The 21,025-nt window shown below is 49.2% G+C and overlaps 2 protein-coding genes across 3 annotated transcripts in view; both read right to left on the minus strand.

Moving 5' to 3' along the window:
- Positions 1 to 939: 939 nt before the first annotated feature.
- On the minus strand, positions 940 to 1,283 carry LOC116887077 (40S ribosomal protein S27). Its single transcript, XM_032888583.1, has one exon. It carries the CDS (start codon positions 1,255 to 1,257, stop codon positions 1,003 to 1,005), a length of 255 nt encoding a protein of 84 aa, XP_032744474.1. The 5' UTR covers positions 1,258 to 1,283; the 3' UTR covers positions 940 to 1,002.
- A 2,854-nt stretch (positions 1,284 to 4,137) lies between these two features.
- The window catches only part of Ubash3a (ubiquitin associated and SH3 domain containing A), a 36,262-nt gene continuing 19,374 nt past the window's right edge, over positions 4,138 to 21,025 (minus strand). Inside the window, exons 7-14 of one of the 2 annotated variants that reach the window (XM_032888707.1) lie at positions 19,371 to 19,497; positions 15,976 to 16,075; positions 15,102 to 15,224; positions 11,414 to 11,506; positions 9,467 to 9,611; positions 8,770 to 8,876; positions 7,392 to 7,501; positions 4,138 to 5,270 (exon numbers count right to left, since the gene is read on the minus strand). In XM_032888707.1, the coding sequence (XP_032744598.1) occupies positions 5,133 to 5,270; positions 7,392 to 7,501; positions 8,770 to 8,876; positions 9,467 to 9,611; positions 11,414 to 11,506; positions 15,102 to 15,224; positions 15,976 to 16,075; positions 19,371 to 19,497 (943 nt within the window). In that variant the 3' untranslated portion in view covers positions 4,138 to 5,132. The remainder of the gene's footprint in view (positions 5,271 to 7,391; positions 7,502 to 8,769; positions 8,877 to 9,466; positions 9,612 to 11,413; positions 11,507 to 15,101; positions 15,225 to 15,975; positions 16,076 to 19,370; positions 19,498 to 21,025) is intronic. The other variant, XM_032888708.1, reaches the window with a different exon arrangement.

The following is a 21,025-nucleotide window of genomic DNA, read 5'->3' on the forward strand; positions in this document are numbered from 1 at the left end:
TGGCGATCATCTCCTCACCTGCCATTCTCATTGTCTCAGTAGTGACGCCTCAGCCTTTCTCTTCAGTGACATATTGCTAAGCTACCTTAGTAGGGGAGTCGTGTGTTCCAGGAGGCGGGGTGTCTCTCCCTGGGTCTGGTTGCTGCCACATTCGGTTCTTCCTGCTCATGTTGAGCCCTGTGGTGGGACTCTACCTGGCCTGATTGATAATCACTTAGCTGTGGCCATTTGGGGAGGGATGCCACACCCCCAGGTTTCACGCCTTGCAGAAATGTCCAACACCTGAATTTTGCTTGAGCAGACTCAGCCCACCTGCTTCCTGTACACTGGGTCCAGCTCCACCCTGGAGGCTGTGCCCATTTCCCTGGAGTGGCAAGCCATTCTCCAGTAAGCTCTGCACTTCAGCACTCAAAAAAAAAAAAAAAAAAAAAAAACAACAACAACAACAAAACCCAGCAAGTGACACCCTTTCCAGTTTGTCCTTTCTGGACCATTCTTCGCAGCCTTAGGGGTTCTGTGCATTGTGCATGCATCATCATGGTCACCCCTCTTTTAAAGTCAAACATTTTTTTAAAAAATCACATCACTGGGTGGCCTGGGCCTGCGGGTAGATGGAGCTGAGGTACAGCCTGCTACCTCACTGAATGCATTGCACGTTGGGTGAGCTACAGGCAGCATATGCCTTACCATAGTGGTGAGCCCCGGGGACAGCTCGTGGGTCCCCCTTTACCCAAGTGGTGGTTCCATCTGCTCACGCTCCAGGAGGAAGCTGCAGGAAGCACAGGACTCCCCTTCCCTTCAGAAGCGGCCATCTTGCTTTTACTGTTGTCTGTCGCAGCAATTCGCCCATGTTCCAGTCACTTGTGGTAGAAAGACAGACCCATGCCACAAATGTGGGACCCGATCTCACTTTAACTTTTTCTTTTCTTTTTTCTTTTCTTTTTTTTTTTATCCAAAATGTGTTTATTGGGAACGTTCCCACTCATCTTGAATCAGGGGCTTTCAGTGCTGCTTCCTCCTGAAGGAGCATCCTTCTGTCAGCCTTGCTTTTCCACCTGTAGGCTGACAGAGTACAGTGGAGCAGCCAACACACAAGACTACCGTTTGTGCATGGCTAAAGACCGTGGTGATTTTATAGCATCCTGGGCATTTCACATCCATAAAGTAGGAATTGGGGCTCTGCACCAGGCGCTTTTTCTTGTGTTTCCTCTTCTCCTCTTCTGGAGAGGGATGAAGGAGATCCTTTGCGAGAGGCATGTTCTCGTAGGGAGGTCGTCACCGCCGGAAAGTCTTTTTTTTTTTTTTTTTGTAACTTTCAGTCTCCAAAATAATGGGTTTCTTCAGGACATTTTCACTTCTATATACCATTGTATTCCGTCAGGAAACCAGGGTCCTTGAAAACCATTCTTGGAGTCTGTATCTTTCAGGAGCCATTCTGAGTGTCTCTCTCTCTCTCTCTCTTTTTTTTTTCTTTTTTTTCAAAAAAGTACCCTGAATTTCTGACTCCAACGAAATTGCCATTTTACGTTTTTGTTAATACGATTTTTCTTGCATTCCAGGATATAGAAGAAAAAACACTATTTTAGTCAATTTTCTCAAGTCCCAGGCGGTTATAGCCTTCTCTCACCAGGGAATTGATATTGCACACTGGCATTTGGTTAGTCACGCCAGACTTGACGCACCTGTCCACAGGGCCGAGAGGCACTCTGGAAACCTCTGGCTAATCCAGCTGCCACGCGAACAGTAACGGAACTGTTACTGCAGCTGGAGAAGACAGCGTCATCCCTGTCTGGCTGATCCCCACTCAACAACCCACAGAGAAGCTTCTGATGTTCGCCCATCTCATACACAAGGAAGTGGATGGAGCTCAGAGGATCAACAGGTGTGGGAGAGGCCAGGCTCTGGGCCTCTGAGCTTGAATTGGACGGAGTTTTCTGACGTTGACACGTCTATTCTTAGTGATGGTCGAAGATCATGCGGTCAGATACAACCACTTCCTGTTCTCAGAATAACCTTCGCTCCAGTCAGGAGCCCTACATGTTTCCCTGACTCCAGTGTCTGCTCTGTACCCTCTGTAACCACTCCCTGGTATTCCCCATGGATGGGCTCCCAGATCCTTGTAGAAACCAAGACCTTGGGATGCACGAAACCTTTACAAAGAAGGGAGTCCTCTTGGCACACAACTGGCATGTATCCTCCATGCAGTGCGGATCATTTCCGCATTATTTATGATGCCTAATTCAACATGCACGCTGTGTAGACAGGTCCGGCGGTCAGTACTTCATATGGTGCTGCATAGCCTGCCCAGTGTCCGGCTCCTGGGTGGGAGAGTCTTGGCGCTCTTGCATGCACTGTAGAGTTCTTCGTGACTGCCATACAATGTACATGGACTACATGCTTGATAAAGAGGCAATCTGCCATGGAGGTGTCACACAGCCTGCTTCCTCCTGGGACCTCTCTCCTTGACTTGTAGAAGTTGTCTTCTCATATGTTGCCACAGGCTTGCCTCTCTGTATGTGTGTCTTAGTCACTGTTCTATGGCTGTGAAGGGACACCAAGATCATGGCAACCGTTTAAAATAAAAAGAATGCATTTGATTGGGACTTGCTTACAGTTTCAGAGTTTAGTCCATTTTCCTCATGGAGGGAAGCATGGCGGCACTCAGGCAGGCATGGTGCTGGAGAGTTCTACGTCTGGATATGAAGGCAGCAGGAAGAGAGAAAGCCACTGGGCTTGGCTTCAGCTTCTGAAACTCTAAACCCATACCCCAAGGTCACACCTACTCCAACAAGGCCACACCTCCTAATCCCTCTCAAGTAGTGCCGTTCCCAGATGATCAAGCATTCAATTATATGAGTCTAAGAGGGTCATCTTTATTCAAACCACCACAATGTGTCTTGACTTCCTTTTCTTATAAGGACAGTCAGATTGGATTGGACCTATCCTGATGATCTCATTTAATTCAGGTACCTTTTCCAAGATCCTGACTCCAGGCCAGCAAGATAGCTCAGAAGGTAAAGATGCTTGGTGCTCAAGATGGGCCACCTGACTTCAATATCCAGAACCTAAGTGTGTTAGTTAGGGTTTCATTGCTGTGAAGAGACACCATGACCAAGGCAACTCTTATAAAGGGCACCATTTAATTGGGGCTGGCTTACAGGGTCAGAGGTTCAGTCCGTTATCATCAAGGCAGGAACATGGCAGCATCCAGGCAGGCATGGTGCAGGAGGAGCTGAGAAATCTACCTCTTGTTCCAAAAGCAGCTAGAAGACTGGCTCCCATAAGATTAGGAGGAGGGTCTCATTGCCCACCTCCACAGTGACACGCTTCCTCCAACAAGGCCACGCCCACTCCCTTGGACTCTAACCCCCTGGAAATTGGATGCCCAATGAAATGCTTTCTAAATTGCTCTGGTCATCGTGTTGTCACAGCAATAGAAATGTAGCTAAGACACTAAGTAAAGTTGGGTAATGTCTGACATCCACATATTTCCTGTAGCCTGCGCACACATAGAGTGCTTACATATATCCTGTCTGTCTGTCTGTCTCTCTCTCTGTCTCACACACACTTTTTCTTTTTTTAACAATTCTATCTCCAAATACTGTTCCATACTGAAGCACCGGGATCAAGACTTCTGTGTGACTGATGAACTGACTCAGCCCACAGCAGTGACTCTCAATAGTATTTCAGGTGACCCAACCCCCAAGTTGCTTCCCAGACTTCCCCGGGGAACTGGGGTGGGGGCAGGTGTGTATGTGGGAGAGTGCCTTGAGCTTTTGACCTGTCCACCCATAGGGTCATTTGTCTTTGTTTGCACCTCCGATCCCTGCAGAACTGAACTTGAGAGGAAAGAACACAGCTCTGCCTAGGACACGTGTCAATCAAAATCCAATTATAAAAAACTCAAGTGAAAAGGTTAAAGACTGTGGGTTGGGAGGTGGGCTAGGGCAGTGTCCAGAGGAAGGTGTCCTTCCAGATGTCGCCAGCAGGGGTCAGACGAGCTCGGAAACATTAAGGGTCACCCCAGGGAGAGGAAGGAAAAAAAGAGTATCAAGAAGACTCACAAAGCCCCCATCCCTCCCTGCTTGTTGAGAAGATCAAAAAGAAGAAGCCAGACAACGACCCACAGGAAGTGTGTGTAGGAGACTCAGATCTTTATGTCTAGACCCTTATCAAGAGCTGTGATGTGTTTGGAAGAACAGAGGCTGAGGTAGGATGGAGGGTGACCTTCAAAGACACCTCCTAACTTCTGGGACCATGAACAGGTGACCCCTGTGGCTAAGGGATTTTGCCGGCTCGGTTTGTCAAGGATCTTAAGATGGGAAAAGATTCTAGACTACTGAGCACAATTCGTTATAGCGTCTTTGTGAGACCGAGGCAGGAGGCTCAAGGCAGGTGCCATGTGACCGTGCCTTAGGACTTCCCCAAACTGATTGACTTGAATAGAATCATAATATAAAAGACGCCAGGAATATAATATAATAAATATGATGCCAGGAAGGAGAGAGGCCTCTGGATTCTGGAAATGACTGGGGAAGAGTCCTCTAGAATCTGCAGAGGAATGCAACCAAACACTTAGTCTATGCGCAGTAGGAATTTTGCACCGCTTTTGAGCATCACTCTGCCTCCAGCTCTGTGTCCGGGCAACAGCACAGAACCCCTAACCAAGTGCTAGTACCGGCTGCTGTCCTGGTTTTGATCTGGTGGACTGGCCATTTCTTTTATTGACCACTGTTCCTTATTCAGCTGCTGTGGCCCTGGATATAGAGTGATTGCTAAAGCAAGAAGGAGGCCTCCTAAGAACATACATAATAGACAGGTGGCCTCTTCAAGTGTGGAGAGTCGTTAGTTCCTGGAAGTGAGGCAGTTCCTCTGTTCTCTCCTAAGCAGCCCACATGTTACAATGTGGTTTCTTAATCTAAACCTCTACTCTGGCCTCTGCAGTGGCTAGCAGGACAGCAGATCCACAGCTGGCACGGATGAGCCGTGGCTATTCCCCCTGAGTATCAAGTGTGTTTTGTTCTTTCTCCCAATCACACCAGCCGAGGGGCTAGGATGCCTTTGTGATCATAATCACAGCCCTTCATGCCTTGGCATGGGGCGGTCACCTCTTCCTGCAAAGCTTGGCTGACTTAGTTGCTTGAGATCCAGTTCCTCCAGTTAAAGACCGAGTTGGCCCCGTGTGTCAGCGTCTTTACCGGCGGATTCACCAGTTCCCACTTTCCGTCCTCTTTGTTTTCTTCACAGAAGCACATTCCCAGAGACGGAATCTGGAGGAGGGTTTAGAATGTTTAGAATGTTCTATTATGAGTCAATCAACTTCGGAGCCCTTCTTAAACCCACCAAAATGCGCTTCTGGGTCATGGAGGAGACCCGACACTCCCAGGGGGTCCCAGCCTGTCACAGAGCCAGGAAACAAATGCTAGCACCGACCATTTAATTTGTCTGGGGATGATCAGCCCTCCTAGCAATGGGTTACATTGTTACCTAGGGTGAGATTGGTTACAACTTAGAGTGGGACGATTGAGCATTTTGGGAGCCAGGAGTCCTCCTTTCCCACAGAATTACCAGACCCACATACCTATGGGGGGGTGGGAGACCCTGCCAACCAGCTACAAATTATCTTATTCATGCCTCAACTGCACAGAAAGGTTCAGGATTCAGGTTTTAGAACAAAGCGCAAAGTTGGGCCTCAGTGCCTTCATCTGTAAAATGGGCCAGCTCCATGGATCCTTGTGTTGAGGCTTTTCTGTCCACATGCCTTTCTTCCCAGCAGTACCTCATCTTCTTTTTAATGACTAGGAATTCTTTGGTCAGACAAGATTTGCAAACATCCCAAGATGTGTGGAGGAATCCCTGCTGACTCAGGGAAAAGTCATGTTATCGGCAGACAGGGACTGCCAGGAGGTATAATGAGCTGGTCAACTGAAAGCACTGAATTCTCAGGGCCCTGGATGCTGGCCCTGATGGGAAGGACCAGTCCTTTCAGTCATCCATCAGCAGAGCCCTTGGGTAAACTTCCGAACTGCAGGCTGTTTAATGTGGGCTGCTGTGGGGGTAGACTCAGTGGTCAGCATAAGGCAGTCCCAGACTTCAGAATGTATAGGAGTCATTTTTCTCTTGTCCTTGTTCTCATCTTCCTCTTCCCTCTTCCTCCCCTCTTCCCTCCTTCCTACTTTTATTGAACTGGGGTTCCCTGTGTTGCTTAGGGAACCCATAACTCATAAGCTCACGTGGTCATCCAGCCTTAGCCCACCGAGTAGCTGTGGTTACAGCAGGCATGCTTCACCATGCCTGACTCTGAGCTATAATTTCCCATACTAGTAGAGCCAGGGCACTGGATCACTGGTTAATTAAATTGGTGTGTGTGTGTGTGTGTGTGTGTGTGTGTGTGTGTGTGTGTGTGTGTGTGTGTGTATGAGAGAGAGAGAGAGAGAAGAGAGGAAAGACAAGGGGAGAGAGAGAGAGAGAGAGAGAGAGAGAGAGAGAAAGAGAGAGAGAGAGAGAGAGAGAGGGAGAGAGAGAGAGAGAGAGAGAGAGAGAGAGAGAGAGAGAATATGAATATGTGAGCCTAGCCCTGAGCAGGTTACCAGAGGAGAAACAGTTATCAGTTATAGGGCTGGTCTAAGATGAATAATTCATGGCCTGGCCACCTCCCTCTCTGTTCTGCTTGGGGACCTATTCAGTAGGTCACCCAAAGTGCTACCAAAGCATGCTTGCCCCTAGCTTGCTGCTGGAGCCTTTCACAAGACTGGCCCAGCACCTGGTCATGCTATAAATAGCTATGGTGAGTTCCCATTTCTCCCTTCAGAGGCGACTCAGGAGGTGAGTGGGTGGAGGTTCCTTCCATCTGTCAGTACCCACCCCTCCCAGCCCCCCTTCCCATCCCCACAGAGGAAGGCACGACCACACAAGGTCTAGCCTTCTCTTCTTACTCAAACAATGTCTCCTGACTCCTCATAGGACCTTTGTTGTGCTCTTAGAGCTGCAGAGGATGAGCTATGGGCTAGCTCTGAACAAACCTTGAAACTTCCTGACATCGCTGACTGCAAAGAACCAGGGAGACTGCTACTCGGGTGTTAGGGTGACAGGCTTACCCCACAGCTCCTGCAGGTATGCCCTCCATGGGAGCAGGTGGGCACATTCACATAGTCCTGCCAGCCCTTGGTTTGACGGGCACGTCATTCTATAAAATGCTTGCTTTACTTGGAAGTTAAAGGGGTAGGGATTGGGGATTTAGCTCAGTGGTAGAGCGCTTGCCTAGCAAGCGCAAGGCCCTGGGTTCAGTTCCCAGCTCCGAAAAAAAAAAAAAAAAAAAAAAAAAAAAAAAAAAAAAAAAAAAAAAAAAAAAAAAAAGGAAGTTAAAGGGGCATAAAAAGAGGGACACATACCTTTCTTACCAGTTGGGCAAAATCCCCACATTCTCTGGGTGGGAGCCCAAGGAGTGGCCTCGTGCAGGAGTCGAGCGCTGAGCTATGGCTCACAATGAGGGTGATGCCCACTGTAGACAAAACACCTCAAGGTCAGAGCAGGCCCAGGGAGCCCTTTGCAACCTATAAGTCTCTTCAAAGTTTGAGGGTTCAGCCACTGTGCCCCGGTGAGGTGGTGGGGTGGGAAGTAGTGTGGGTAGGAAGAGCAGTCATTTGCCATGACTTAGAGCACACCACCTTGTCACACGGGGCCCGGGGCTAGGATGTAGTGACTGTGTGACAGCTTCAAGGATGGTGTAAGGATGATGATGATCTGAGTCTCTGTGCTCTTGTGGATGGCTGCCTAAGTCCTGTCAGCCACAGGCGGAGTGTGTGATGGCTGCCGCCAAGACCCGAGCCAATCACTTTATCTGGCTTATCACGGTGAGCCTGAGATGCTGCCTGCTTTGAGATAAGGGTTAGCAGGACCTGGGGAGATGCCTCAGGTGACATGATGGGCTCCAGATAGCTGGAGAGTGGTGTGGGACCTGGCACCTCTGTGTGTGCCTCATGCTGGACAAAGGGAAGCTGGGAGAGACGGTGGTTGATGGTGTGAAGCCGGGAGAGCTGGGAGCATGGCCGATGGTTAGGGCAGGTAGGCTATGGCTATGCCTCCTTTTCTTTAGGCCTTGGCTACCCTTCTGTTATACTGGGCTTCTCTTTTCCCATAGTTTGTGATGACCCTGGTGGTCTAGGTCCATTCATGCTCAGCATCAGAGCATGTAAACCTGGTGTGATGGTTTGTATATGCTTGGCCCAGGGAGTGGCACTATTAGAAGGTGTGGCCCTGTTGGGGTGGGTGTGGCCCTGTTGGGGTGGGTGTGACCCTGTCGGGATAGGCGTGGCCATGTTGGGGTGGGCGTGGCCCTGCTGGAGTAGGTGTGTCACTGTGGGTGTGGACTTTAAGACCCTCATCCTAGCTGCCTGGAAGCCAGTCTTCTCCTAGCAGCCTTCAGATGAAGATGTAGAGCTCTCAGCTCCTCCTGTGCCGTGCCTGCCTGGATGCTGCCATGCTCCCACCTTGATGATAATGGACTGAACCTCTGAATCTGTAAGCCAGCCCCAATTAAATGTCGTTCTTATAAGACTCGCTTTGGTCATGGTATCTGCTCACAGCAGTAAAACCCTAAGATATCATAGGATATGTGTGCGTGCATCCACACTCTGTCATGGTGGAGATGACATTCTGTCTTGGCCAGAGTATGGGGGTTGGGAAGTGGGGACGCTAACAGCCCAGAATCAGCTAATCCCATCCTAGGGAAGCCCGAGGCTGTCCTCCTCAAGCCTGTGGGACACTCACTGTCCTGTGGGCATGTGTTGATGATCTGCCCCATGCTCACGGCACACCTCTCCACGTACTGGTCATAGCTCTCAGCTGGCAAGAGGGAGCAGCAGGGGAATGCTGGCCTGAAAGAGGATGGAGAGAAAGAGAGAGATGGGCTGCTGTTCTGGAACCTTCTGGTGAACAAGAGTGTGCTGGAGCAGCCGAGTGGGGCCATGATCCTCCAGACGGCCTGCTGGGCACGGCTCAGGGGTTCACAGCCAGCAGGGGCTCCTGGATGTGTTCTACACTGGCCAAGGGAACCACCAGCATGGAGGATCGCCGAACAGGAAAGCTGTACATCTCAGCCCACCTGGAGACAGTCACCCCGTGGGAAGGACAAAGATACTCCCCTTCACAAACCACAGTGAGGACCCTCTTCTGGGTGAGGTCCCTGTGTTCATCCCTTTTTTTTTTAAGCAGGAATACCCCATCTTCTATATGTGGTCAGGTTCCCCAACCTCCATCACCTCTAGCCACCTTCACCAGGAGTCTTGACGGTTTGATTGAGCAAAACCATAACCCTCAAGCCCTTTCCCATTCCCCTGATCCTGCTGGTACTATATACACAGCCCAGTCTGCCTTACTCCCCACCGCACGGCTCTACCTGGGTAGATAGATTTTCTTTAACAAGGACCAGAGAAGCCTCGGTGGCCGAGATTTGCAAGACCCATACCTATAGTCGAGGTCAACATTGAAGTCTGCTTCTTTCAGCTCCTCCAAGGTCAAGAAGGTCAGAGTGGCCTTGCTGGCTTCCCACTTCATCCACTCGAAGATTCCGGGCTCAACTTTTATCTTCAGCCTCTTCTCCAGTTTGAGCTCTTGGGTCAATGGAAAACAAGTGCGAAGGAGTTACCATCCACGTTACATAGAGAGGCTTCTTCATAGCTAGACCCGGCACGGTAGTTAGCGTTTTTTTTGTCAACTTGACACAAGCTGGAGTTACGACGGGGAGAAGGAATCTCAATTGAGAAAATGCCTCAGACTGGACACTGCAGGCAAGTCCCTAGCTGTCCTGGCACTCACTCTGCAGAGTCCTATTACTGCTTGCATGCACACCTGCAGGCCAGAAGAGGGCACCAGATCCCATGACAGATGGTTGTGAGCCACCATGTGGTTTCTGGGAATTGAACTCAGGACCTCTGGAAGAGCAGCCAGTGCTCTTAACCTCTGAGACATCTCTCCAGCCCCTCTTGCAGAGTCCCTGAACTCACGGAGATCTGCCCGCCTCTGCATCCCAAGTGCTGAGATTAAAGGGACACACTATTACATCCATTTCCTTGTTTGATTACTGATGTGGGAGGGCAAAACCGCCGTGGGTGGTGTCACACCTGGGCATGCCATCCTAGGTGCTATAAGAAAGCAGGCAGAGCAAGCCATGGGGAGCAAGGCAGTAAGCAGCACCCCTCCCTGGCTTCAGGTTCCTGCTTCTAGGTTCCCGCTTTGAGTTCCTGCCATTACCGATCTGATTGACAGACAGCGCTGTGGAAGTAGAAGTGATGTACGCCTTGTCCTTCCCCAGTTGATTTTGGTTAGTGTTTTATCACAGTGATGGAAAAGCAAACTAGGACACCAACCTATAACAGAGTCCAAGGGAACCCTTCGCATATGTTACTCTTTCCTGGCAAACATCACCATCCTGGGATCTAAGCACAGCACTGCTTTCTCTAAGCCCCGAACCACCAGGCATTTGGAGAAATCCAAGGACTGACAGCATGCTGTCCATCAAGAGGGACCATGCTGCTTGGCTAGGGGAATACCATAGGCAGCGGGTTTGCCTTAGGTTCCCGCTGTAACCCCATATGAAGCTCACCTAAGCCAGGCCACAGTTTCTTCCTTGATGGAATGATGTATAATAGAGACAGGGAGTCCCGATGGGGCAAGAGGTGAAGAGTAGGGAAGGAAACGTCTGGAACATTCGGATTTCTCACAGCTTACCCTTCCTGAGCATTTTATATCTGGACCAAAAGACCCATCGAGTAAGGCTCTTTGTGAATGGGTAAAAGTGTAAGCAAGGGGGATTCAGAGTAGGGGCAGGGAGGGCCCCTGTCCCCCTGGTGGCAGGCAGTGTGCTGACTTCGGCCAGGAACTTTGTTCTGCAATGAACAAAGAGGGGTTCTCTTCCCCACTATGGACACCTCCATGACACCCTAAGTGTGAGCAGAACCTGAGTGACCACCAGCTACCCACATGGCTATGTTGTCTCGCATAGCTGAGAGGATCTGTGAAGGGCTTTCTTGACCTTTGGGAGATGCTGGACAGCTCCTTTCCAGCACTGATCCTGTCCCGGGAAGTCTGGTATGGATCTAGAAGGGGTCCTCAGTAGCCCCAGCTCTCTAGGCTTGTGAATGTTCATTCCCAAGTACCAAGACACTTGGCAGAACTGAGCCACATGACAAAGTATGATGACAGACCAGTTGATCCTGTGACACCAGCTCCCACGGGTTGTACAACCCTCGCATTCTGGGATGTAAGTGGTTCATTTCTGCCAGCGGCTCCCAGGAGGCTGGCTCCTAACTGCCACTCCTTGCTCAACATCTCATTCATCCCCACGCCCTCTTTGCTCCCCACGGAGAGCCGCCTTAAGATCAAGCCAAAAGGTAAGGTCTGTTGAGCTTCTCACCTTCCAGGATGTGCTTGGCTGTCTGCACGCAGCGCAGGGCTGGAGACGTGAAGACCGCGGTGACTCTGACGCCACTGTCCAGCAGGGCTTCTCCTGGAAAACAACAGGTAGGAAACTCCCTTCATGTATCAGCCCAGGATTGGGGGCTTGCCTTGGTGGCAGGCAGGGATGGATGAGACTCCTATCAACTGCTATACACACCTGCAGGATCCCCCAACCAGGATAGGGTAGGACCTGCAACTGTGACCAGCAATGCCAGCAATGGTCTTGTGACTACATTATATTGCATGGCGGAGGTGGTGGCCCAGGGGTCAATGATCCTGTAAGCAGTGTGGAGGTTCCTCCCAGCTGGCCACAGAGCAGGACTGAGAGGAAACCTAAGGGGGTTGTACTTGCCATGTGAACCCTACTCTTTAGCTGTGTTGAAAAGTGGAGGGGTTCATGTTACAAGGCGTGGGTGTAGCCTCAGGAGCAGAAAGTAGCCAATAGCAGCCAGAGAAGATCCCCCAGTCCTACATCCCTGAGGATCTGAGTTCTGCTCAGAGCCTGGGTGAGTCTGGTAGGAGGACTGGACTCTGTGGACTGAGAACCCACTGTGCCCATCTCAAGTCAGATCTGCAACTTTAAGCTTAGCATGCACATAGCTAAGGTGTCCACTTAGTCGGTCACCTTAAGGCCAGCCATGGCTTGTGGGGGGACAAGGGGTAATCCAACCGTGTTTTCTCTGTGGTGCTAGAAGCCTAGCTGGTGGCAAAGGCAACCCCATGGCATAAGAGGTGCCTGGCATGAAAGCCACGAGGCTTGCGGTTATCCGTTAGGGGCAAGTTGGACTACTGACCCCCTCAGAATGGGACCTTAATCGATGGATCCGTATCTGAGGCTTTGACCAATAGGAATAGAAAAATATCAGAGATCTTGCTCTCTCGCTCTTTCCCTCCTGCTCCTGCTCTGTCCCTCACCCCTTCCCTGCCCCCCGAACTCCCTCCCCATCCCCTGAATAAACTGTATTCTATACTAAAAAAAAAAAAAAAAAAAAAAAATCAGAAAATTGTGACTGCACCAAACACACAAATTTCATGCAGAATTTATATCTATGATATATATCTATGATATATATCTATGATATGTATCTATCTATGATATACATCTATGATATATATCTATACACACACACACACACATACATATGGACATATGGATTTGAATACCCATAGATTCTGTGCCCACAAAAAGATCCTGGGACCTATTCCCCAGGGCAACTGAGAACAAGTTAACATATTAACATAAAGCTCGGCTCTGTGCCAAAATGTCTTCCACAAGGGAGAAGGCTGAGTAGAGATATAGACAGAAAGGGATGATGGGAAGAGACATCAGGGCCAGACCCCATGGAGCAACAGGGAGAGGTAAGTCTTCCTCAGAAGGAACCATGTGCTTGAACTGTGGCCTTGGGACTTCAACCTCTAGCACCAATAGGTGACAAATGATACTTCAGCCACCCAGATGGTGACAGGGATATAGCAACTGGGGATATTTGTTACCCACGCAACCCATCCCTGGATGCTCCCATGCATACATCCTGGGAGATGTTCAAACATCTCTGTAAGTATTTAGGCACGAGGACAGGACTTCTGGGACACACATACAGGCTCACATGACATGTGGGCATGTTACTCTCCTAAGGAAGGAGGAACCCTAATGGGCTGCATACAGCTGATGTATCCCAACCCGAGAACCAACTGTCGTCAGACTGGGAGTAGAAACAGCCACAGTGTGAACCGCCTGGAGAGCTGGCAGTGAGAGCCTGTCTCATGTAGGGCAAGAAGCAGGAAGGCGGTCCTGTAGATGACCAGCCAGGGACTGGGATGTCTGCTTGTCCCCTTAGGCTCAGCTTTCTGAATTTGTAAGTTGTAAACCAGAGAAGCACAACAGTCTCATCTGTTCCCCCAAATGATAGCTCATAGAAGGAGACTCTGCAGTCGTAAACTCAAGGGCATAAGTGATAGTGCAGTATTACCTGTGAGGGGGTGTGCCTTGAAAGTGTGTGTGTGTGTGTGTGTGTGTGTGTGTCTGCATTGGTGCCTGTGCCTGTGTGTCTGTGCGCGTGTGCATGTGTGTGTTTGTGTGTGTGTGTGTGTGTTTGTGTGTGTGTGTGTGTGTGTGTGTGTGTGTGTGTGTGTGTGTGTGTGTGTGTGTGTGTATGTGTGTGTGTGTGTATATGTGTGTGCCTGTGTCTGTGTATGTGTGTGTGTGTGTGTGACTGTGTGTGTCTCTGTGTGTGCATGTCTGTATCTGTTTGGGTGTGTCTGCATGTGTTCCTGTGCCTATGCCTCTGTGTGTGTGTGTGTCTGTGTGTGTGTGTCTATATCTGTGTGTTGGCATCTGTGCCTGTGCCTGTGCATCTGTGTATGTATGTGTCTGTGACTGTGTGTCTCTCTGTGTGTTTGTGCCTATATCTGTGTGTGTCTGCATCTATGCCTGTGATTATGTCTGTGCGTGCGTGCGTGCGTGTGTGTATGTGTATGTGCATATGTGCACATATACAGGTGTGCATGTATGCTTGTGTGTGGATATGTGTGGTGGTCAGATGTCAGCCTCAGAAGTAATCCTCAGGAATGCCGTTCACCCTTTTATTTAAAATGGCATTTCTCACGGGCCTGGAGCTCACCTTATAGGTGAGTCTGTCTGGCCAGGGAGCCCTGGGGAACAGTCTGCCTCTGCTTCCTCAGCACGGGAGAACAAGTGTGCTATCACACCCAGCTTTTCCACCTAGGTTCTGAGGATCAGTGTGCTCACTGGACAAATACTTGGCCCACTGAGCTATCTCCCCAGCTCGGTTTTAATTTTTTAAGTGACGCTCTTGGTGCATTCACTGATTTTTTGCTATTTCTTCTCCCTACAGTGTTTCCTCCCTATATTTCCTTGTTTTTATCACCAGTCATCCACGTCTGGATCAGACTGTTCTACTTTTGGTCACTAGCTGTGTGACCCGAGGGAAATGATTGAATGTCTCTGTGGTGGTTTGAATGAGAATGTCCCCCAACCCAGACTCATATGTTTAAATATTTGGTCCCCAGGTAGTGGAACTGTTTGGGAAGTATTAGAAGGTATGGCCTTGTTGGAATAGGTGTGGCCTTGTTGGAATAGGTGTGGCCTTGTTAGAGTAGGTGTGGCCTTGTTGGAGTAGGTGTGGCTTTGTTGGAGTAGGTGTGGCCTTGTTGGAGGAGATGTGGCCTTGTTGGAAGAGGTATGTCACTGGGGATGGGCTTTGAGGTTTCAAAAGCTCACGTCAGGCCCAGTATCCCTCAGCCTCCTGCCTGTGGATCAGGAGGTAAACTATCAGCGGCTGACCCAGCATCTGCCTCCCTGCCATGATGATCACGGATTCACCCTCTGAAACTGCAAGCAATCCCCCAGTTAAATGCTTCCTTTCATAAGCTGCCTTGGTCATGGTGTTTCTTCACAGCAATAGAACAGTAACTAAGACAATCTGCATGCCCGGGTATGGGCAGAGTAGGAAAGATGCCAGTATGGTCAAAGGATGCATGGCAGGGGCTCAGTGGATACAATATAGTCCATGGCAGGGGCAGGGGCTCAGTGGATACAATATAGTCCATGGCAGGGGCTCAGTGGATACAATATAGTCATTATTGTTACTGCCACTTTCCTGTGGGAACACTCTTAAACGTACCAGCAAGTCTGGCCTGGAAAATTCCACAGGAAGATAACGGCGGATCGTTTTCAAAGTCTTTGATGCCGTTGCTCCTCCTGGGCAGGCTGCAAGGGAAGTTCAGGTCTGGCCTGTAGTATTTTCCTGAGGTAGAAACAAGTGGCAGACATCTGAGGTCACTGAGTCAGATCCCATTTGTCACCCAAGTCCCCAAGAGGGAGATCCACATTGTGGGGAAGGCTATTGTCTGAGAGCTCACCAGTGCCGTTGTTTGTAAAGGGTTCTTGTGATGGGGACTCAAGTCAGGGGACAAATATCGCAGGCCAGTAACATGTTCTCAAATGCAGAATGCTTAGATTTGAGCCCCAGGGGCCAGGAGCCCACTTTTCCCTTGTATCCCTTATCACTCACAAGGGAGAGAACGCTGCATCCTCAGAATAAACTTCTGAGTTGGTATCAGTTAACCGACTGCAGTGTGATGCCTCCCTTCTGTGTTGCTAATGGTGGGGCAGTCCACACTTGGCTGGAGGTCCCCTACCATGGGAACTCTTCAGTCACATGCTTGAATGCAGGACCAGAAAACAGGGGCTGCGTGACACCCTGGTCCCTTTGAGTTTGACACTGGTCTCTAAGATCTGTCAACCTGTTAGAAATCCTGACCCTTAGCTGTATGACCAGAAATGAGTGGTTTAACCTCTCTCATTAGAGAAAAGGGGAACCAGGATTGCCACCAGTCACCGACCTGATGCCAAGGGCCTGGCTTAGACATGTAGCCAGTGTGTACGTGGGTGGGTTTCTTTATCCAAATTAGCGGCCGCAAAGGTGCTATGCCATGGTCTAGGGTCCCTCAAGGACACAGAGCTAATCTGTCGAGAGTCATCCCGACTCAACCTACCATCAGTGGTAGTGCACTGGTGTAGCCAAGACTTCCCAAAGACCTGGTCCACCCTCTCACCATGGCGTATGACCAGAACACCTCTCCTCGCGATGGTAGCCTGGGGTGGGAACAATGGGTTGTGAAGTTATTAAGAGACTTTGCAGTATCCACCAGCCATCGACTAGGGACAAAGACTCTCCCAAGCTCCTTGGCAACTGCGGTCAGTCAGGCGGCCAGCCTTCACAGTGTGAGGCTGGGGGATTGCTTTCATTTCTTCCTACATTTAATTTCCCGGGCCCCATGACTTCATAAAAGAGATGTAAGGAGGACTGAGCCCATCACAGACATGTAATCTCCAACTGTTTTATCTCTCCCAAGTGTCTGTCTGTCATTCTGTCTATCTGTCTATCTGCCTGCCTGCCTGTCTGTCTGTCTGTCTGTCTATCTATCTATCTATCTATCTATCTATCTATCTATCTATCTATCTATCTCTATCTATCTATCTATCTTCTTCTTCTTCTTCTTCTTCATCATCATCATCATCATCATCATCATCATCATCATCATCATCATCTATCGCCTGTCAATCTACAGTAATGAGAAGTGTCCCCTATAGGCTTAGCTATTTGAATACTTGGTCCCCTACATCTGTCTGTCTGTCTAATCTATTAACCGTCTTTCTTCCTCCCTCCATCTTCCTCCTTCCTTTCTTTTTCTCTCATATATCAATCTATTTAGTTTACTCATTTACTCCTACTCTTCCTCTTCTGAGGAGCCCTCCAGGATTATTCATGCTTGAGTCCGTCCCAAGGCAGCTTCCTCATAATGCCCGGGTGTGTGCCTTGCCTCTGAGCACTCAGGTAAGGAGCCTCCCTCTTCCTCCCCCTGCCTTCCTGTTGCTGGTCAGTCTCTGCTTGCCTGAGTGCTCTTAGTGATTAGGACAGTCATCCCTCAGTGTCCCTGAGGTGGGCTGAGGACCCCTGCAGGCACTAAAGTTCACAGATGCCCACGTTCCTTCTATAAAGCAATGCGATGCTTTTATTGAACGTAGACACATCCCTTGTGTGCTCTAACTCATCTCCAGACAACTGAAACGCCTAATGCCATTCAATGCTATGTGAACAGTACTTATGTCATATTGTTTAAGGAACAGTGGCAGAGGGGTTGGGGATTTAGCTCAGTGGTAGAGCGCTTGCCTAGCAAGCGCAAGGCCCTGTTCGGTCCCCAGCTCTGAAAAAAAAAGAAAAGAAAAAAAAAAAAAAAAAAGAACAGTGGCAGAAAAAGTCTGTATGCATTCATTACTGGCGCAGATATTGTCTTCCTTCTTCCTTCTTTCCTGCCTTCCTTCCTTCCTCCTTCTCTCCCTCCCTCTTTTCTCTTCCTCTCTCTCCCTCCCTCTCTCCCTCTCTCCTTGTTTTTATTCCTTCCTCCCTCCCTTCCTTTCTTTGCTTCTTTTTCTTGTTTTCTTCTCTTTCTTCCTTCCTTCCTTCCTTCCTTCCTTCCTTCCTTCCTTTCTTTGTTTTTTCTTGTTTTCATTTGAAACATGGTCTGACACTATAGCCCAGGCTGCCCTAGAACTTTCAGTGTAGCCAAGGTTGGTCTCAGACTCATGGCTACCCTTCTGCTTTTACCTCCCGAGTGCTGGGATTACAGATATGTGTTACCGCAGCCATTTCGGATCTTGAATGTTATTCAGAGGCTCAGATGTGGAAGGCTTGGCTGCAGCCCATGGTCCTGCTGAGAGTGGGACCTTTCAGAGGAGAGCCTGGTGGGAAGAAGTTAGGTCACTGGACTTGTGACTTTGAAGGGCTCTTGGGACCCAGTGCCTTTCTCCTTTTGCTTCCTGGCTCTTATCAGGTAACTGACTCTCCTCTGCTATCTGCTTGTATCGTGGTAAACTGCATCACGATAGGTCCAAAGCAACCGGTTGGTCCAAATGATGACGGACTGAATACTTTAAGACCACGGCAAACACAGAACAAGCCATTCATTTCCTTCGAAGCTGGTCATTTTAGGTTTTTTATTGCAATACTGGGAAGCTGATTAAGACAATGTACAGTCTTCTATAATATTTTCCACCCCTGGTTGGTTGAATCAATGGGGGGAAAAGCCCCTCGTGATCTAGAGGTACAGAGGCTGTATTTTATTTTGTTTCAACTTTTTTTTAAAAAAAGATTTATTTATTTTATTTATACAAGTACACTGTCGCTGTCTTCATGCACATGAGAAGAGGGCATTGGATCCCATTTACAGATGGTTGTGAGCCACCATGTGGTTGCTGGGAATTGAACTCAGGACCTCTGGAAGAGCAGTTAACTGCTCTTAACCACTGAGCCATCTCTCCAGCCCCTTGTTTTAACTTTTTACCTGACAGCATCCAGCAGCCTTAGGTCAGTGCATGTGTGTGTGTGTGTGTGTGTGTGTGTGTGTGTGTGTGTGTGTGTGTGTGTGTTGGGGGCAGCAGCTCTCTGAAACATTCCTTCCTTTTTTTTTTTTGGTTCTTTTTTTTTTCGGAGCTGGGGACCGAACCCAGGGCCTTGCACTTCCTAGGCAAGCGCTCTACCACTGAGCTAAATCCCCAACCCCATTCCTTCCTTTCTAGGCTGCCCTTGGTACTTCATAGCCACAGGGCACATGCCCACTGTGTTCTTTTTTTTTTTTTTTTTTTGCCCACTGTGTTCTTGAGAGGTTTGTGTTTGGGGAGTAGCCCCAGGGTCCTCAGCAGCAACCTTCAGGAGGGGCTCCTCTGTGTGTGAACTCATCCTTGTGGTGAGGTTTGGTCCCTGGCTATGTATTGTAATGCTAAACACCGGGCCCCAAGGTCTGATTGCTCTCAGGGTAGAGAGAATCCTCACACACGCCAAGCGATGCTATGCGATTTTGCTCCTTAATTTAAAACTATTAGTTGAATAAAGATGCTGACAGCCTATAGCTGGACAGAAGAGAGATAAGCACGGTTTCAATTCCTGGGCTTGGGGTCTGAGGAGACCACAAAGAGGGAGAAGGAGATAGAGAGAGGAGAAGATACCATGGGGGTAGGTGAGTCTTGAAAAGATGGTCACGAGGGTTGGCCAATTAGAGGTGAGAGCAGCCCAGACGGAACATGGCAGGTCATAACGGGGTTATTGTCAGGGAAGTAGACATATAATAGGAGAGGGTAGACACACCCAGCTCTTGTGCTGATTAAGGCTTATTATAGATATAAAAGTTTTGTGTCTTTTTATCTGGGAGCTAAATGATCAAAGGTGGGGTAGAAACTCCCATTTGAGATTAAATAGTTACTACAATAGCCTTACTTGGGAGAAAAGTCAAACTCTAGCAGCCAGGGCTACCGTAGTGTTATATCAGCAAGCACGGTTTACTAACAAAACAGCAAACACATAAACAACAACAACAACACAAGGTCCTGTTACCTGCAAAGCTTGTATGTCGCTAATGCTCCTTGACACTGACGGAGTGTGTGAGTCCCCATTTCTCCTGCTACTGGCTTCAAAGTCCTTCCTAGAGTTCAGGTCCATGGCGAGACTGAATGTGTATGTCCTGTGGGGGAAGAAGAAAGAAGAAGAAGAAGGAGGAGGAGGAGGAGGAGGAGGAGGAGGAGGAGGAGGAGGAGAAGCTGTGAACAGAGACATGCCATGTCGTCAACATGGTTTCTGGTCACGGATGTTACTGGGAATACCTGCTTCAGCCCCTGCAGTAAAAATCAAGGCCACAAAATAACACCGAGCTACCGAGCGCTCAGAGCCTATCTGGTGAAGCCTGTGGTTGGTTCATGGTTGTAGCACCATGGAGATGCTCGACCCAACTCAACACCATGATCAGGCATTGTTCAAAAGTTACTTTGTATCTTCCCCTGTTGTTCAGGCTGCGCACAAACTGAAAGCTCAAAACCGCTTCCCACCTCAGCCTTCCGAGTAGCTGGGACGGCAGATGTGTGCCTCTATGCCAAGCTCTGATGTTTCCAGCATCGCTAAGAAGGTACCTTTTAGATGAGATTAGCGGCGAGACCGGCAGACCTTGAATAAAATAGATGATCCCATGCATGCAGGGTCGGGGGAGATACAGGATAGACGGAGGTCTCCACGGAGGACGAATGGATTCCGTCTCTAGGTTACCTTCATACTCAAGCTATAGCCCTAGATCTTTCCTGGGCCCCACCTGCTGGGCTGACCTTCAGACTTCAGATCTGTCAATCACAAACTTCAACAGAGCCCCTCCCCAACGAACCCCCTCCCACCCCTCTATCTTACTGGTGCTGCACCTTTAGTGACTATCAAATCTGTTTCTTCCACACGCCATCCCCTGATTTACCCTCCTCAGCTGCAGTCAGAGGTGTTCAGCTAGAAGTAGTCGGGACACTGTCATAGTGGCCAGACACCCTTGAGAGCTAGAGATGTGCACTGTGGGCAGTGGGTACTGACGGCACTGAGCATGTGCAGGTAACCAGGAAACTGTAAATTACTTAAAGTGCCACGACGTGAACGGGCGGTCAGGAACTCTGGGGACACATGGGTCGGGGAAAAGCCAAAGCAAACTGGAAAGCGAACCCCGAGATATGAAACAGGAAAGGGTTTGTGCTCAACCCTCTATGGAAGGACCAGGCGGGTGTTTGAGAGAGGAGGGTGAATGGCTAACACAGAGCACGCGACTCCCCCTCTGACGGGAGAAAATGAGTGATTTCCCCAGGGCAGAAGCCTTTTCATAGAAGTTTCGGGAAACTGTTTAAAAACTAATGGCCAGGATTGGGGATTTAGCTCAGTGGTAGAGCACTTGCTTAGCAAGCACAAGGCTCTGGGTTTGGTCCCCAGCTCCGAAAAAAAGAAAAAAAAAAAAAAAAAAAAAAAGGGCAGCCCCAGTGACAGTTAGGTACTCAAGCCGTTCCGGATTGCATTCTATGACAAGTCCTGCCTGCCGCCCTCTATGTCTGAGAGCCTTTACTCTTATTTTCTGTTAACCCAGCAAGGTTACTCTCCAATTCCTTTATGGTCAAGGAAAGTTTGATTCATTACTGGAAATGTGGAAAATGGTTCTGACCCACTGAAAACGAAAAGGTAGTCACGACTTTGTC

Source organism: Rattus rattus, chromosome 18 (assembly GCF_011064425.1).
Source record: "Rattus rattus isolate New Zealand chromosome 18, Rrattus_CSIRO_v1, whole genome shotgun sequence".
Taxonomy (NCBI): domain Eukaryota; kingdom Metazoa; phylum Chordata; class Mammalia; order Rodentia; family Muridae; genus Rattus; species Rattus rattus.